Source organism: Megalops cyprinoides, chromosome 20 (assembly GCF_013368585.1).
Source record: "Megalops cyprinoides isolate fMegCyp1 chromosome 20, fMegCyp1.pri, whole genome shotgun sequence".
Lineage (NCBI taxonomy): Eukaryota > Metazoa > Chordata > Actinopteri > Elopiformes > Megalopidae > Megalops > Megalops cyprinoides.
In genome coordinates this window covers 22357091-22372691 of record NC_050602.1, presented here as the reverse complement: position 1 = coordinate 22372691, position 15601 = coordinate 22357091, and the positions used below count along the sequence as shown (strand labels likewise).

General features: G+C 43.9%; 1 protein-coding gene across 1 annotated transcript; it reads right to left on the bottom strand.

The window, feature by feature from the left end:
* Positions 1-298: 298 nt before the first annotated feature.
* Positions 299-15008, bottom strand: cdc7 (cell division cycle 7 homolog (S. cerevisiae)). Its single transcript, XM_036554451.1, has 12 exons — positions 14831-15008; positions 14225-14326; positions 14000-14086; positions 13650-13785; positions 12123-12216; positions 11859-12001; positions 9677-9911; positions 8500-8592; positions 6864-7042; positions 5069-5151; positions 1749-1898; positions 299-1032 (listed from the first exon to the last, which is right to left on the bottom strand). Exons 2-12 carry the CDS (start codon positions 14319-14321, stop codon positions 686-688), a joined length of 1644 nt encoding a protein of 547 aa, XP_036410344.1. The 5' UTR covers positions 14322-14326; positions 14831-15008; the 3' UTR covers positions 299-685.
* Between the last annotated feature and the right edge of the window lie 593 nt (positions 15009-15601).

Genomic DNA, 15601 nt, shown 5'->3' with positions numbered 1-15601 from the left:
GCAAGATCTCCTTCATTCTCGTTTTTCGCCATTACATCAGCCTGGAAAAGCTCTACCATGGGTGATGTCATCTGACTTGTAATGATGTCAGCCTTTCAAGGGCTTCTCTCAAGACTTCCCAACATCTGCAGTGTTCCTCAGTCAGAGACTAACGAGTGCTCACTGCTCTTTATGGATGCTCAACCATATCTCTTTATACCTTTTCACATTCTTACACCAAACCACATCAGAAAAATAACTCTTTAATGACACCGCATTACAAATGGATTTAAAAGCGTTTTAAAATAAACAACGGGCTAAAATTCGAGGTCAGATAAATGAAAAGGCAGTGGAATACACACTTTGGAGAAAACGGTATGAACAGCAGGAGAACAATGAGAGGAAATCCGTGCTTCTGCTTCTGCCACGCGCCTGTGGTGGGTGGCCGGGGGCGAAGAGCTGCCGGGGGGCTATTTTCAGCTCCCTCTCGAACCCTGGCTCCAGGTAGCGATCACATATGACAGTGTCTCCGCCACCACTTTCTCTTATCTCTCCCTCTCTTCAAAGGACTGGCAGAAAAGCTGGAACGAACTTTAGGTAAAAAAAAAAATAATAATAAATTAAGAAATTCGATTAAAGAGTTAAAACAGAAACATGAGTAGGTCCTCCTCCATCCTGGGAGCACGCCACGGCTGAACAGTAAAAGTCACAAGTCTTTGAAGAGAGGGTGCTGTAAGGCCTCCGAGGCCGTTATCCTGGTGGCGGGATTCAGATCCAGCAGTCTGTCCAGGAGGTGGTACGCAGCATCTGGAACCCTACCCCAGCCTCTCTCGTCTTCAGGCTCCGCGCTGCTCGCCGTGACGTCCGATTTGCCCTTGTGGCAAGGTTGCGTGCCGTCCTGCAGGCGGCGCTGTTTGAGTTCGGGCTCTTCGGTAACGTCAGCGCCCGCGCTCGGGGGCGGCCGCTCCTTGCTGGCTCTCGTGCCCCTCAGAGTCTCGCAGAGGGTCCTGAGGTCCTGGGCTGGGAGTTCACGACTGCACAGCACTGCTTTTCCTACACGAAACCACAGTGAGTCACACAACCTCGCTCAACGCACCCCCGGGGCGGGAAAACCTCACAGAGACAGCATGGTTGCACAACACAGAAATGATTACTACTCAGACGGTAATGCAAAAAATGCTCGCCCATTCACAAGAAATCATGCCAGCTCTGAAAGGATGGAGTGGCCGGGCGCTGGTTTTCAGGCTGGGTAAATATGCATGTATATATGGGACAGCACTAAGATTTACATACAGGCAGCAGATGAGATGCCACAATAAGGAGCCCCTCCTCACTCTACTGCTCCACCAGGAGGCCTGAGAGGGTTTAGCTGCCTTTGTCTACATCCTTATTGGCATTATTGACATTCTGTTTGCTCAAATCTCACTGTAAGAAAACCAGTAGGAATGGTCCATTATTGGTGTAGAAAGCAGGACACTACAGACGGTATCAGAGTTGAACTCCCACCACATCCCGGCATGAATAACGGGTCGTATTAGTCAGACTGCACTCCCGAGGGATGGACGTGGTCATCTCAGAACTTTACAAGAGGCTGTCCAATTCACAGTTCTGAGCAGCTTTCTACAACTTTCTCCTGAGGCAAACACTTATAACTCAATTAGACCCAGCATAATGACTCACTCTTGCCTGTATTACGAAGCAACGGATTACCATGAATAAGAACAAATACACCAAAAAAAATAAAATAAACGAAAACGCCAGACACATACCAAACTTCTTAGCAGCCTGTATTGTTTCTCTGGATCCACGGATGGTCATGATTTGCGCTAGGGCAATTAAGTCGTCGCTGGCTTTGAAAAAAGGGTACCTGCCACTCAAAAGCGAGAGCATGATGACGCCTGCGGACCACATGTCAATCGCTGCAAAGCAAAAGAAAACAAGTAATTATATTTATCAGCCAAATTCATAACACATGCTGTTTACACCGAGGGGGTACCGGACAGGTCCTGACCAATCACACAATCCAGATGTGTTGCTTAAGTCTTTATTCAATCCAAGCACAATTTCATCTGTCTTCTGCGCAGCAGATTAAAGCAAATGCCAGTTCTCTTTCCCAGTACATTTGTCCGCGCCTGTGAGAGCGACCGATGAATGGATTCACAATATACGAGGAAAAAGCACTGCTTTTACAACGAACAGTGACGTGCTCTAGGTTAAGACTCAATGATGTATGCGAAATATCATATGAATTTAAATGACCGATCAGCTATCAAAGCTACAATAACTGTAAAGTATTGAAAGACAAATGCATTGTGAAACATTCCAGCTGTGTCTCTGTGGTTTTAGTATGTGGAAAACCCCATGGATCGCTTCCTGACAGAGCCCAAAACATATGGAAGTATGTGCACACGTAGCCATGCTTAGAACAATGCCAGTCCCAAAATAACAGGGTATCTGCGGAAGTCCATTGTGAAATGCACTCGCGGCAAAGAATTTTCGGTAAATAAGAGAGCAGCTCATACATGTGTTCAGGGATATATCTGCCCATCTGCATGTTCACCGGAGCGAGAGCGTAAACCGATATTCTCAGCAGTTACACAACAAATTACAACCAGCCACTGCCAAATCCAGAGGTGAAAAGAAGGGGGCTTTGTTGGGATTTGTGTAACCGCTTAAAGACAAACTGAACTTTTTATTTCAAATGGTATCTATACGTCCCCCCGAGGACTGCTGTCATGATAAGAATCAGAGAGTAAACTGTAACATTGCAGCACAAGAAAACCAGAGCAGTTTCTTAACTGAGAGCGCGGTGCCCAACAGTACAATGGAAATTAAGATAATTATCCAAGCCCTTACAGAGTAAGAGCTCTGTTTATGTGGCAGACATAGCTTTCTCCTGTCCCATTCTAACCACATGGCATCTAATACATTAAAGCAATATGCGTAACCCATTCCCACAGAAACAGTCACAGAGAGAAATTATTATTTTCATGTGTTAGAGTCACGGGGAATATACGCATACACAATAACTTGCTCCCTACAATACAATACATTAAAGCAATATGCATAACCCTTTCCCATAGAAATAATCACAGAGCGCAATTATTATTTTCATGTGTTAAAGTCACAGGGAAATACGCAAATACAGAAATCCCTCCCTTCCCTTTACTATGCATATTCTGGCCAGTTCCCAGAGCTTTGAAACGTGCTGTTTGTTTTTAATAAGCTCTAGAGTGGAACGCTGAACATATGAAAGAAACAAATGATAAAAATCAAAACTCCTCTGATATGGCAGACAGACAGCGCACATGCTACGCTGAAGAGAGAGAGAGCTGCCTGAGCCTTTTTTGTATGTTTTCACTGGGCTGTTCCCATTGTGCTGATGTGAGTGGTGTTGGCACGTTGCTCAGACAGGCCTGTGTGTGTCTGTGAGCACCCTGTCCTGGTAACTGAGGGAGATCAGACCTCCCGGAGCCCTCTGGTCCAGGTGTGTATTCCAGCCCCCCATCAGTGAGGGCACCCTGATATCCCGACACCCCCGTCCCCAAACTGCGCCGGTGACATCACACCCTGCGCCCATCTGTCCCGCGCAGTCACGCAGCACGTGGTTCGCGATCGCGACGGTTCGGGATTAGACGCCCGCAAAGCTCCCAGAACGAACACGCTTAAGCACTGGATCTGTCTTTATCGCAGCTGGATGAAGACGCAGCTTGCCTTCACCGTGCCTTAAAAAAATCTCTCTTGACAACATGTACGCAGGTTACAGCTGATGGGTATTACGGTGTGGTCGGGCGGCTGAGTTGCTGGCTTCGTACTGTGGTCGAGCTGCTTCTTGTGCAGCTAATCCCGAGGTAATTGTCCTGTAGGAAATGGGGAAAGCAGTCTGTAGGAATGGAAAAGGTGCGGGGGGGGTCCAGGGGGGTGTCGGGGGCCCTGCTGTCATCATGTGTGCCACTGCATTCATTCAGCACAACAGGAAATGGCCTAATGGTGTCAGTATTCACTTCCAAATGAACTCCATATGCAATCGTAAGCCGCGTAAAACCAACAGATATGAGTGGTTCTTCCTATCGGCTTTTGTCTCTCCCCTCGGAGGCCTCTTTAGCCAGTGAGTAATGCAGTTTGCCATCAGAGCACATGTGGTCTGGTCCACTGCCCTCCTTAATTATTCATATCTTTATCGTACTGCAACAAAAACATGATTTAGGCAATAAATCAACTGTGGATCTTTTTTTGCTCTAAATAGCTGTCTTTAACAATAATACTATACAGAACATCATCAGTTCTCACATGCATCACAAAGAATTACACTGAAAACAAATGTACACCTTACATGGCAGTATGAGACACCGTATCCTCATGATGACAGACATGGAGACCTTAAGAGATCTAGCCTTGGATTCCAGTTTGTCTCCTGCCCCAAATCTCTCACAGCAAGAGCTGGCAATATTTTCTCACTTCTCTTTCCCAAGGTAGCAAGCATCTGTCCCTATGGCCCTGACCATCATTATGATGGACACTGCAGTGCAAAATGGTAGATTCAGCATTTTTTTAATATAGTCATCACCCAGCTTATGAAGATCAATGACCCCATGCAGTTTTTCACAGCTCTCTGATTTTAACCATTTTAACCAGTCCATTTAACCGTGGTTCCGTAGCGAAGGATCTCTTAGCTATTGTGTTACCATATTTTATGGATACCTCCATGGAGTATAAAAGTCTTAAATACATTTTCAGAAGCTTCACCCTGTGGTCTGCGACAGAATGTTGAACCAGGATTACTTTAGCAGGATTTTGTTTGCGGTTGGAGTAATTTTGACCGTTGTGGTTTCAGAAAACACCATTCTTAGGAAAACATATGATGCTGCGCTCTTCAGCAGAGTTGTTTTAAAAAACCATACACACACAGACACACACACACATACATACATACATCAGCATAGACAGAGAATAATGTAAATACCTCACCTGAAAAGGTCATAAAAAAGAAAAGTGGTATGAAACAGGGCCCTTAGGTGTGGGATTGTGAGGTCAGATGCTGCAGTGGTGTGGGTATTTAACAGGTGGCAGTTGGGGTTTGGAGCATTACCTGTTCCTTGATTGGGGCACTTGGTGAGGACTTCAGGTGCTCTGAACCCAGGAGTTCCAGCCCTGGGGGCAAACTGCTGTTTCCTGTAGGGGGGGGCGTGAGAAGGTGGGTAGAAAGCTGGCACGGAGGCGTAGTGCAGGCCGCTGAAGGAGTGCGAGTACGCACGGACACGTCAGCGCACAGCGCGCGGAGAGCGTGTGGAGAGAGGCACCCTCCGGGGGGGACCTTTGGCTGTGCCTGATGGTCCAGCGGCAAGTCCCGCCAGAGGCAATCATTTACAGTTTAAAACTGAATGTCACTGCCTTCTGTCTGGATCCTGAAAACGCTTCAGTGGATATTTACACTTTGAAACCTGCCCAACTGTCTGCTTACGAAGGGCCGGTATCTCAGTGAGTGAACGCCATTTAAGGTCACCATGACTTGCATCCAATTGTCCACCACAGCGTGTTCTCCCTGAATCACCAGTTTTATGGGTTTAGTATAAAAACTGGAATGCATTTGTGAAAGGTCTTTTAAAAATCATTTGTATAGGTCTGCCATGGCTTAGAGGAGGGAAGGATAAAGGCCTCAGTGTGGTTGTAATTAAACTAGTTAAAAGGCTAATCAAAACAATTGGTTTGCTTACCCAGTAGACATCAGAGAGTAGTGACGCAAGTTACTGATGATTACCCAGAGCAATCAGTCTTACCAACACCACATACAGCCAACATCTGCTCAAACACTTCAGTAAAGTCCATGAGACATATCACAGAAACATTCAAACATTATTAATTTGTACAGTGCTCTACTGATGTCTGAGCAAGCAGTCCATGACAGAATAACATCAACAATTCCAGGACTATTTTAACATGGGTTAAGGGTGTTCTTTTAGATTTCATTATATACTACTCAGGGAAGTTCTGACCAGGCATCTTTAAGGGAAAGACACTCTTTGCTGGAACTAACCCTGTTTAAAACCAGTGCAAAGCTTTACAATAATTAAAGAAGGGACACCTACACTACAAAACACAATTATTTAAATATAGGTATCGAGAGTGACAAATTTGTAACTTTAGGATTGTCCTTAGAAAATAAAAACCCTGGGAAGGTGTTTGCCCCTCCAAACACACAGGCATAAATGCATGGTGTGATCAAACAAACACCCTTAACCTTAACTTGCATTTATTCAACACTCGAAATGTCCAGCTGTATAAACAAAATGTGAAATTTAAGGTCTGGTTAAGCCCCCTTCTTAAGGGTACCACAGCAGTGCCTCACAAATGAGAAGTAATCCTGCACCCTTTTGGTTAAAAGCCTAATTCTTTCGTTACTGTGGCCATTTGCCACTAAGTCTTTGTGCTTGGTACATCCAGCTAAATGTATCATGTGGTTTGTTTTCAGATATGTGACTTTTTCCAATACAAACATGTAATTGAGCAAATGACTGAAGGCTTCAACAAATGAGGGATATTGCAAAACACTGGCTGCAAAGACCATTCCTTTCCTCTGCGTGTGCGTGTGCGCACGAATGTGCACTCCTGTGCACTCCTGTGCGTGTGTCCATGCATGCCTGTGTGTGTGTGTGTGTGTGTGTATGCCTGCATGTGTGCATGCCTGCATGTGTGTGTGTGTGCATGCATGTATGTGTATGCCTGTACATGCGAGTCCATATGAGCATGTACATGCATGTCCACGCCTGTGTGCATGCATGCTTGTGTGTATGTCTGTGCGTGTATGTCTGTGCATGCATGCCTGTGTGTGTGTGTGTGTGCATGCATGCCCGTGTGTGTGTGTGCGTGTGTGCGCGCATTCACACCTGGAGAGGCAGGCGTTGCAGACACGGTCAGTCATGTAGCAGCTGCAGGTCAGGCTGTGACCCACGCTGCTGGCTTTCGGCTTGTGGCCGCTCGCTGGTGTCCTTGCTGCAACAGGCCGACGCTTCGTCAGGGCCATCCTCCTCGCCGCCACGTCCTCCACCTTGGTGGGTTTCACCAGCTGATCCAACACACACACACACACACACACACACACACACACACACACAAGACTTAATGTCATGCTCTGCAGGCCTCCTCCAGACCATCCACCCACAGCCCTTAGGAGTCCCTCCCTCATCACTCAAATGATTAATGACTCATATGCATGCTGCATATCTTTCCTCACAAATTTCCCCGTGCTCATCTTAACTGGCTTATGCAATGGGTCAGGGAGTAATCTCAATTTACACCCTCAGGGTTTTCCCTACCATAGAAAGGCTTAGACGCTTAGAGTGCTTTTGCCGAGCGCCTTAAGCCGAATGAACGTAAAAAGGCATTTAGGCGACCTATCAGAATGAATGTAAAAACAACGGTGAGAGTTCTATGCGCTGACAAAAAAACGTTGAGGTGGCTTGATCTCAAACGGAAAGGTAAGCTGACAACAGGAATGACCTGCCAATCAACAATCAGTGTTTGGACGAACGTTTGTGGAATTGGTGTGTGACAGATGCTCATCGCCAAGCTAATCAAACAGCTGATTGGATACTTCTCTGTACAATATAAAAAAAAAAAAAAAAACACTGTTCCAAAATGCAGTTGAGAGCGCCTAAGCCCTCTGAAAACCCAGGGAAAACCCTGACCCTTCACTCTCACTTGGATTTGTTCAGTTTTTTTCTGATTCCCTCTGGAAACGGCGCACCACAGCACTCTGATTCTAAAGGGCACTACACCAGATATTAATAACGCAGCTCGCTGAGGTGAGTTAGGGTGAAGACGGCTGATGCTGGCTCTGTGGGTCGATAATGCAGACTGAGGTCAATTAGGGTGAGGATGGCTAATGCTAGGGGCTACCCTACTGAGACAGGTCTAAAGAGGACGGTTGTGTTTGGCTGCAACAGACATAGGGGGGGCCCCATCCCGTCCCTGTAGAACTGAGGTTTTGAGACCAATATTGCTCTGCCAATCACAGTGCAGACAGTAACTGTTCAGAGGCCTGGCTGGCCAATCACACTGCAGAGCACGGCTGTTCAGATGCCTGACTGGCCAATCACACTGTAGAGAACAGCTGTTCAGAGGCCAACTGACCAATCACACTGTGCAGAGCAGCTGTTCAAAGGCCAACTGGAGCCGCATGTCACTCTGGGTAAGCAAGAGGCCCAGTCCTGCTTACTGAACACCTAGAAGTGCTCTGCTGCACACGTCTGAGGTTTAGTACTGAAAACCAACACCACCACCAGTCTTTGTGCTGAATTATGTTTATTAATGTATTCTCAGCACTGACTGGGCTCATTTTAAAATGCCTTTTTTGCACGATAGCAATTGTTGCACCTCATTTTAAATATATGCAATTCAGCAATTGTCACTGGAGCATCGCTGCATGTATGTAGCTGCCATGCTTGTATGTGACACGTCTTGCCAGTTGGCACCAAGCCCGTTAATGTAACCTGGATGCAGCAAGGCCTTCAGTAAACTTACCGTTACTTTGACTGTACCCTCGGTAGGATTGAGGCTGTTCAGGTTTCTTTCCCCAAACACTGACCTCTGAGCTGGACTGGCTGCTGCACATTCCTGAAAAAAATAGAGCAGGGTCAGATTCCCCTTACGAAAAAGGAATACAAATCATAACATGAAGAAAAAAACATAAGGAATATGTTTTAACTGTAGTGAAAATCTATAAATTGTAACAAGTGCTGACAGCAATAGAAAGTTGAGATAATTTGACCTATCCTCTTGATTACGCACACCGCAAAGCATTTACGCTCATATATCGTATAAACATGACAGCCATTCACTCCTTTCGCACATTTGAAAATCTGACGTACCGTAAGAACACATTCCTTACATTTTTAAAATTCATGTTGCAATATACATCAATATACATGCACCCAAAATATCCCTGCTTGAACGGATCACCAGTGATTGCTTATGTGCCTCTAGCACCTTGATCCCCCGTGTGTCAGTCCTCGGTGAAGTCTAGACAGAGTCGTAAACACCTCCAAGCGCAGCGTGCCATGTGGAAGACGAGACCGGGCGAGGGCCAAGGGTACGAGGACCTGCTGGTGCCAGTGTCTAAACATGACACCTCAGGGGCCCTTTTTTCAAGCTGTTGCACTTTCTAAGTGTCTCATGTGAGACTCAACAATAACAACTGTGTTTCTTCCTCAAGTTCTATTTCTCAGCAACCAAGTCAACACTAGCTCTTGAGAGCAATTCCAGTGTGGAGAATTCTTTATCAGCAGCACCCCCTGCTGGTGGCACACAGACACAGCACATCACAAAATGGGCTTGTTGAACATTTCACAACAGAAATGGTGCACACGCCAACTAGCAATATTAGACTTTGTAGATGAGATCAGAAATTACTTTGAGTGCCAAACAAAACATTTTTAAAATGAAGCGATCTCTTAACAGATACATCATGATTTAATTTGCAAAAGTATTTTTATTTTTAAATTATTGATATATATTCTAGACTTCATAGGTTTATGCTGTGGTGTCTTGAAAGGACGCATATGCGTGTTTATATTTTCATAGAATCCTGAACATTACCCTAAATCAAAACGATACTTTGCCCTCATCTGAGCCATATGGGAACTATAAGCAGGCTACACATTGTTTCTGTCTGTATTCCAGAGGCAGCTTCAGACGGGACCTTGGTGTGTTTAGTCCGTGCGAGTGACAGGGATCTCTTGGCGGGTGGCTTTGTGGAGGAGTGCGGGGTGGGCTCTCTGGAGGGGGCCCGCCCGGGAGGTGCCCTGTCCCCCACAGAGGTAGCGGGTTTGCCTTTACAGCCGCCCCCCTGCTGGCTCTTCGGCTTCACCACCTTGAGCAGCTCGATCTGCGTGTCGAGGGTACCCTGCGCCAGGCCGAAATCCACCAGAGCGTACCTGAAATTGGCAGGAACACCGCGTTCAGTACTCCCAGGCCCTGCGTGAAGTTTGCTTATGTAAAGTATATTTGAGTTTCCTGGCTGGTCCACAGGTGTTCCTTTTTTTTTTTTTTTTTTTAAACACAACATTTCTTGCATATTTCTACACCTGATGTGCAGAAATAAACTTTTTCACTGTACCTCATAAGCCATCCCGTTTTGAATTTATCCTCCGAACAAACGCAGGTTATTCTGAATGTAGCCAGTGGTAACACTGTCCATGTGAAATACTACTTTGTGTGAATGTTTTGACACTTCTGTAGTGTTCTTTCTCTACCCTCTATTGCTTGACAAGTGGTTTCGAGGGACATGCATTGCGGTTTTTAGGGGGATTCAAACACAGCGTGTCACAGTGTCAGTAACAATGAGCTTCACAAAAGCACAGAGGCTGCCAGAACTACGAATGATCTGTTCTAAAACTGTATGTCTGAGACTCCATCACTCTCTCAATTCAGAACTGACTTCTCTGAAAAAAAACATGACCTACTGGGACCTAGCCTCCACCTGCCATTAAGTAATTATAAATAATTCACAAACTGCATCAGTGACTCCCGCTGTGCATAAAGTGTTGGTAATGTCAGTCACAATAAGCTAGAAGCAGAGGTCAGCCAACATAAAACTCTTATTTTTTTAACCAACTGATTGCTCAACACAGAGCTCAACTCTCAAACTGTTCAGATGGCACTAATTAGGATGTGTTTACACAGAACGTTGAGTAAAAGAGCCACAGGGAGAAAGGGTTGGTGAATCAGTTCATGTGGTACAGTGGTAAGGAGCAGGGCTCATAACCGAAAGGTTGCCTGTTTGAATCCTGGCCAGGCCACTGCTGTTGTACCCTTGGGCAAGGTACTTAATCTTCAATTGTCTCAATAAATAACCAGCTGTACAAATGGACAGCATGTGAAACTGTAACCTGTAAGTCACTCTGAATAAGAGCATCTGCTAAATGAATGTAATGTGAAAAAATGACACTTTAGCTGCTACCACAAAGTTCTACATCCATTAAGGCTGGAAAACTAAACTTGTCCACAAATGGCTCCATAACCCTGTAATCATAACAAACTGCCAAATCAGTCTCATCACAAAACATCTGCTATGTACCCTGCTAAAATAATATTAATAAATTCTCATTACTGAAGAGTTCTTAACAGTTCCCAATACACAGACTGTTGAATAGCTTAAATACTGTAAACTGTATTGCTGAATCCTTTATTCTTATTTTCTTAATCTTATTTCTGCCCATCAACAGCTCTGTGTCAGACCCAAAGTGTATCGGACCTTACAGCAGGCTGAGGGCAGCATAGAGACAAGTTCAAGACACCGTTTCAAGCCTCCTTTCCCCAATTCCAGTGGAGCCCTTAGCACCTTCATTAGGCTCACTGCTACAGGAAATACTGTGGAGTGCAACTACCAGGACCAATTCAGAAATCAAAAGAAAAGAGACCATTTCTAATGTAAAAGCAACATGCATCAGCTTGGCTGAATGCTTCATGGATTTGATTTTGATGACCCTGTCACAGAATCAGAAATATCACTAATGTGCTCCATATACAGTATCAACATGAGACAAAGAGCATTATTTTACAACGGCAGTTCACGCTGCAGGTTGTCTTCAGCGTTAACCCACTCAAAGCTATAAAGATGGAGATTCTGAAGCAATAACTGTCTGGGGCTCCATTCCAGGTCAATTGCTCGTGATGTGCGTTAATTAAAACAATAAATTAGAATTCTCCCGGCACGTAACACGAAGTCATATGAACTCAGCTCAACTTCTGGAACACAGACTTCTGCGCCTGTGAAGCGGTGAGCGGGTGGGGGGGAGGGGTGGAAGACAAATGACATTAACAGGTCCATGCCAGAGTCTGCATTCCAGCTCATTGCTATTCAGTTACGAAAGAGTACATACTTTTTCTGCAGTCGGTTGTACAGGAAGTTACTTGGCTTTATGTCGCGGTGGATGATGCCAAAGCAGTGGATGTGCTCTAGGGCTTTAAGCAAGTGAAACATATACTGCCGCACCTCTTCAAAGGTCATGGACCCCAAGATGTCCTGAAAGAGGGACAGAAAATATTAGCGAAATTAGAGTATTATCTTGTACTGTTATTGAGGACAGAGTAGATTCCGAGCGTTATTTCAATTCGTACACCCAAGAAGCAGGGAAATAACTTACCACAAAGGTCTGGTGCTCCATATAAGGCATGACAATGACCACGTGATCGTCCTTTCTGAAGCAGTAAGTTACTCCCATGACGTTTTCCTTCCCGCTACAGAGACATTAAATGACCCATGAGTGCCGTTTGCAGTGGCTGCTTACATTCACCCTGTCACCCTCATTTACAAACACAGCCAGTGCCTAGGAGTCATCTGCTACTGCAGGAAAAACAGACTGTGTGCATGTTTATTAACAAGCATTTCTGAAAAACATACAAAAGCTTTCTGGAACTTTCTGTGGTGCTTGGTTTTCCAGCACAAGAATCCAAAGTCTTGAGTTTCTAGCCGTTAGTTACGATGCCAAAGGCATGAATGCAAAGGATAGCGTGCCTATGGGGATCAAGCAAGTTCCAGGCCTAAAATCCCTTCTGCTCATGCTGAATGCTGATCAGCCAACTTCTCTCACGAGATTCATCCCATCTGAATAAATCCATAAATAATAAATAAAGCCTTTACTGTCCACACACATATCAGTGTGTACTACTCCAACATTCACCACATTCAAGGTATGAAAATGCTTAATGAATTTCTATTTGGTTTTCCTTTAAGAACATCTCGGCAACCAGACCACTGCTCTCCTTGTTTTTCCTGCAATGGTCCATCTTTAAATGAACCACCTGAATTAACAGCTTCTGATAGATGCCGTGACCTTGGTATAGTTTTTCCTTGATAACTCAACAACAAAAAGACACTTTCAAAAAGAAACCTACAGCAAAGTAACATATATAAATACTAGCTATGGGTTTCTTAGGAGTAACTTTGTGTGTGTGTATGTGTATAAATATCTATATACACACACATAAAACCCTAAACATAAAATAATATATTACCCATTAAATGAAATACCTATGACTTGACTAGCCAAACCACACAACATGATCTAAGTACAAATTAAAGGCAAACAGGGAAATCAAGGCAATCAAGCAACAAACAACCCTCTTTTGAAATAAACAGATTAGGGATATAAGACAATTCATCTTAATACATTCAGTAAAAAGAGAACAAAAAAAACATTTCAGGCTTCAAAACAGATGGCTGTCTCATGTCCCAAAATATTTTCAGTCAGTTGCTATGTCTCATACTAAAGAGCTCTCTGCCCTTTTGTTCAGGTTTATAAAAGACTACACCAAACAACAGTTGCGCCCCACCTGTACTCTACCTGTAACCCAAAAATGCAACTGAATCCAATTTGAGATAGTTTTTTTGCTGTTTGCTGTGAATAATGTAATTGGCATGATCTGATAAACCTTGTTTTGCGGTCACCTCCTCCAAAAAACAGTATACACTCATGCACCAATTGTGCTCCTGCTTAAATGATGCCAACCACAAACCACACAGTGATTCTGACTTAATTTAGGGCTTGATTTGATAGATGTACCGTGACAGAACCACCATATTACAGGACATTTGATATTTTACTGACAACCTGAATAGTAGAGAGCAAAAAGCAAAATATAACAAATGCATAGATGAAAAAAGCACCTACCCCGCCATGGTCAAACACTGGAGTTCAGCTGCAATGCGCACCGGGTGGCTCGTAGGGATGAGATGTTTCAGAGCAAACTTCTCTCTCGACCCGTTCTTCATCTGGGCTTCCGCCAGGTACACAGAACTAAAAGTTCCTGTGTATATTGTAATGTAAAATAAATATATATATATATATATATATATATATATATATATATATATATATATATATATATATATATTAGTACACTTTATTGTATAGTAATAACAGGAAGCAGCCCAACTGGCAATTTATTTACATACTAAAAAACAGCCACCGGGAATTTTCACCGGAGGCTCTCGGTTTTAGTACAGACAAGAAACACTCACCTTCACCAATTTTGTCCATTATGTGGAATATCTTGGAAAGCTGTGGCACAGCCTCATACAGGTATTCAATATCCATCTTCACTTCACCTGAGGTAACAGTGGAAAAAAGGCAACAATGTGTTGCTGTCTAGTTGTTTACTAGATAAATGCAGGGTGCAAAACTAACTATATGCAGCATTCACAGTTGTGGTGGCGCATGTTTTCACACGGTTACGGCCCACTTACTTGAAATCTTACATCTCCCGTTGCCTTTGTCGGCTTTCACTTCAGCATTCGAGCCACTCATATCCTTCGAGGTTATGTCGAGAGGCGCGACTTCCATTTCACCTGCGGGGAAATTTTACATGTTCAAAGCTTCAGCTGTAACTGATTTCGCCTGGTAAACAAGTAGTGATAATCATACAGTATAGCGGAAGTAACGGGCTTCAAAAACATGAGACGCAAACGTGACTGCTGGGTGGCTGGATTGCTAAAGCAGGCGGTTCATCGTTATTGTCAGAAAAGTTCAGTAGAATTATCTAGTCTAGCTGCCTACTTAGTTAACGCTGGGCAGAAATGATCTAGCCAGCTAATACAACTAAGCACAACTAGTATAAAGCTATCCCGCAGCGCTAACAGCTCTTTTCTAACGACGTAGCTTGCTGGCGGGTCAGACTGGTTAGCTTGGACTCTAACTGGCTAGCCGCATAATTTTACTGAAGAAACCCGTAACTTTGACGTTACGTAGCTATACTTGGCATTATTCAACACATATCTAGTTGAAGTTGGCAAGCCATATTTCTGACATTGATACATTTAAGCAAACCGGCTAGCAAGCTAGTTAACACATACCTGTAGTTACTTGGCCAGCCAAATATCAGCTCCAAAGAGACATCAAGTCGTTGATTCTTCTCTCGAGAAGGTAGTGTAGATCACTAAGAATGTGCTTCGTAAAGGTATTTCAAATAAAATTATCGTGAGTTATTCTGACGGAGCAAGAGCTAGCTAGCAACTTCTGTTTTTCTTCCGCTCATTTCTCTTTCCGCTAACAAACTGCGCGCTAAAACTGACGTCAGTGGGCCGTCCTTCCTGACGCGAATGTTAACGTTGCCGGGCGAGCGCAGTAGCGCGTTCCCGTTCAACCGCGGTACATGTATTGCAACTGCGTCTGTTGATGTAGTAATTTTAGTAAATTCTGCTTAGAACTGAGGTATTCTCTGTGTTTGTGGTTGTAAACATTTTATCTGAATGTAGCAGATAGCTTAATCGGCACTTCGTGCAAACCCAAAATACAATTTCTTAAACCATACTTTCAGATTAAAGTCTCATATATGATGTCAAATGATATTATTATTACTCTATAAGGTTAACGCAGTAGAAATCGAAATTGTTTTATTTAATTCCGGATTCAAATACATTTTTATACTTATTATATTTGCCTTATTATACTGCCTTCATGAAATATTTTCCCACGCTAAACAATAAACAGTCAGATGACTCAAAGTTTTTATGAAAACAAAGAATAGAACAATACTGCCACTGTAACACCATCAGCAGTGTGAACATAACATCTCTTCTGACAACAACAAAATATATTTTTTCCAAAATACAAATGAGACATAC

What these genes read in the sequence shown, in the direction of transcription:
- cdc7 (XM_036554451.1), bottom strand. Translation starts at nt 14,321, where the DNA reads ATGGAAGTCGCGCCTCTCGACATAACCTCGAAGGATATGAGTGGCTCG. An exon ending in AATGGACAAAATTGGTGAAG is followed by an intron (nt 13,786 to 13,999) that starts GTGAGTGTTTCT and finishes CAATATACACAG; the next exon opens with GAACTTTTAGTTCTGTGTAC. An exon ending in GTGCCCCAATCAAGGAACAG is followed by an intron (nt 1,899 to 5,068) that starts GTAATGCTCCAA and finishes TTTGCTTTGCAG; the next exon opens with CGATTGACATGTGGTCCGCA.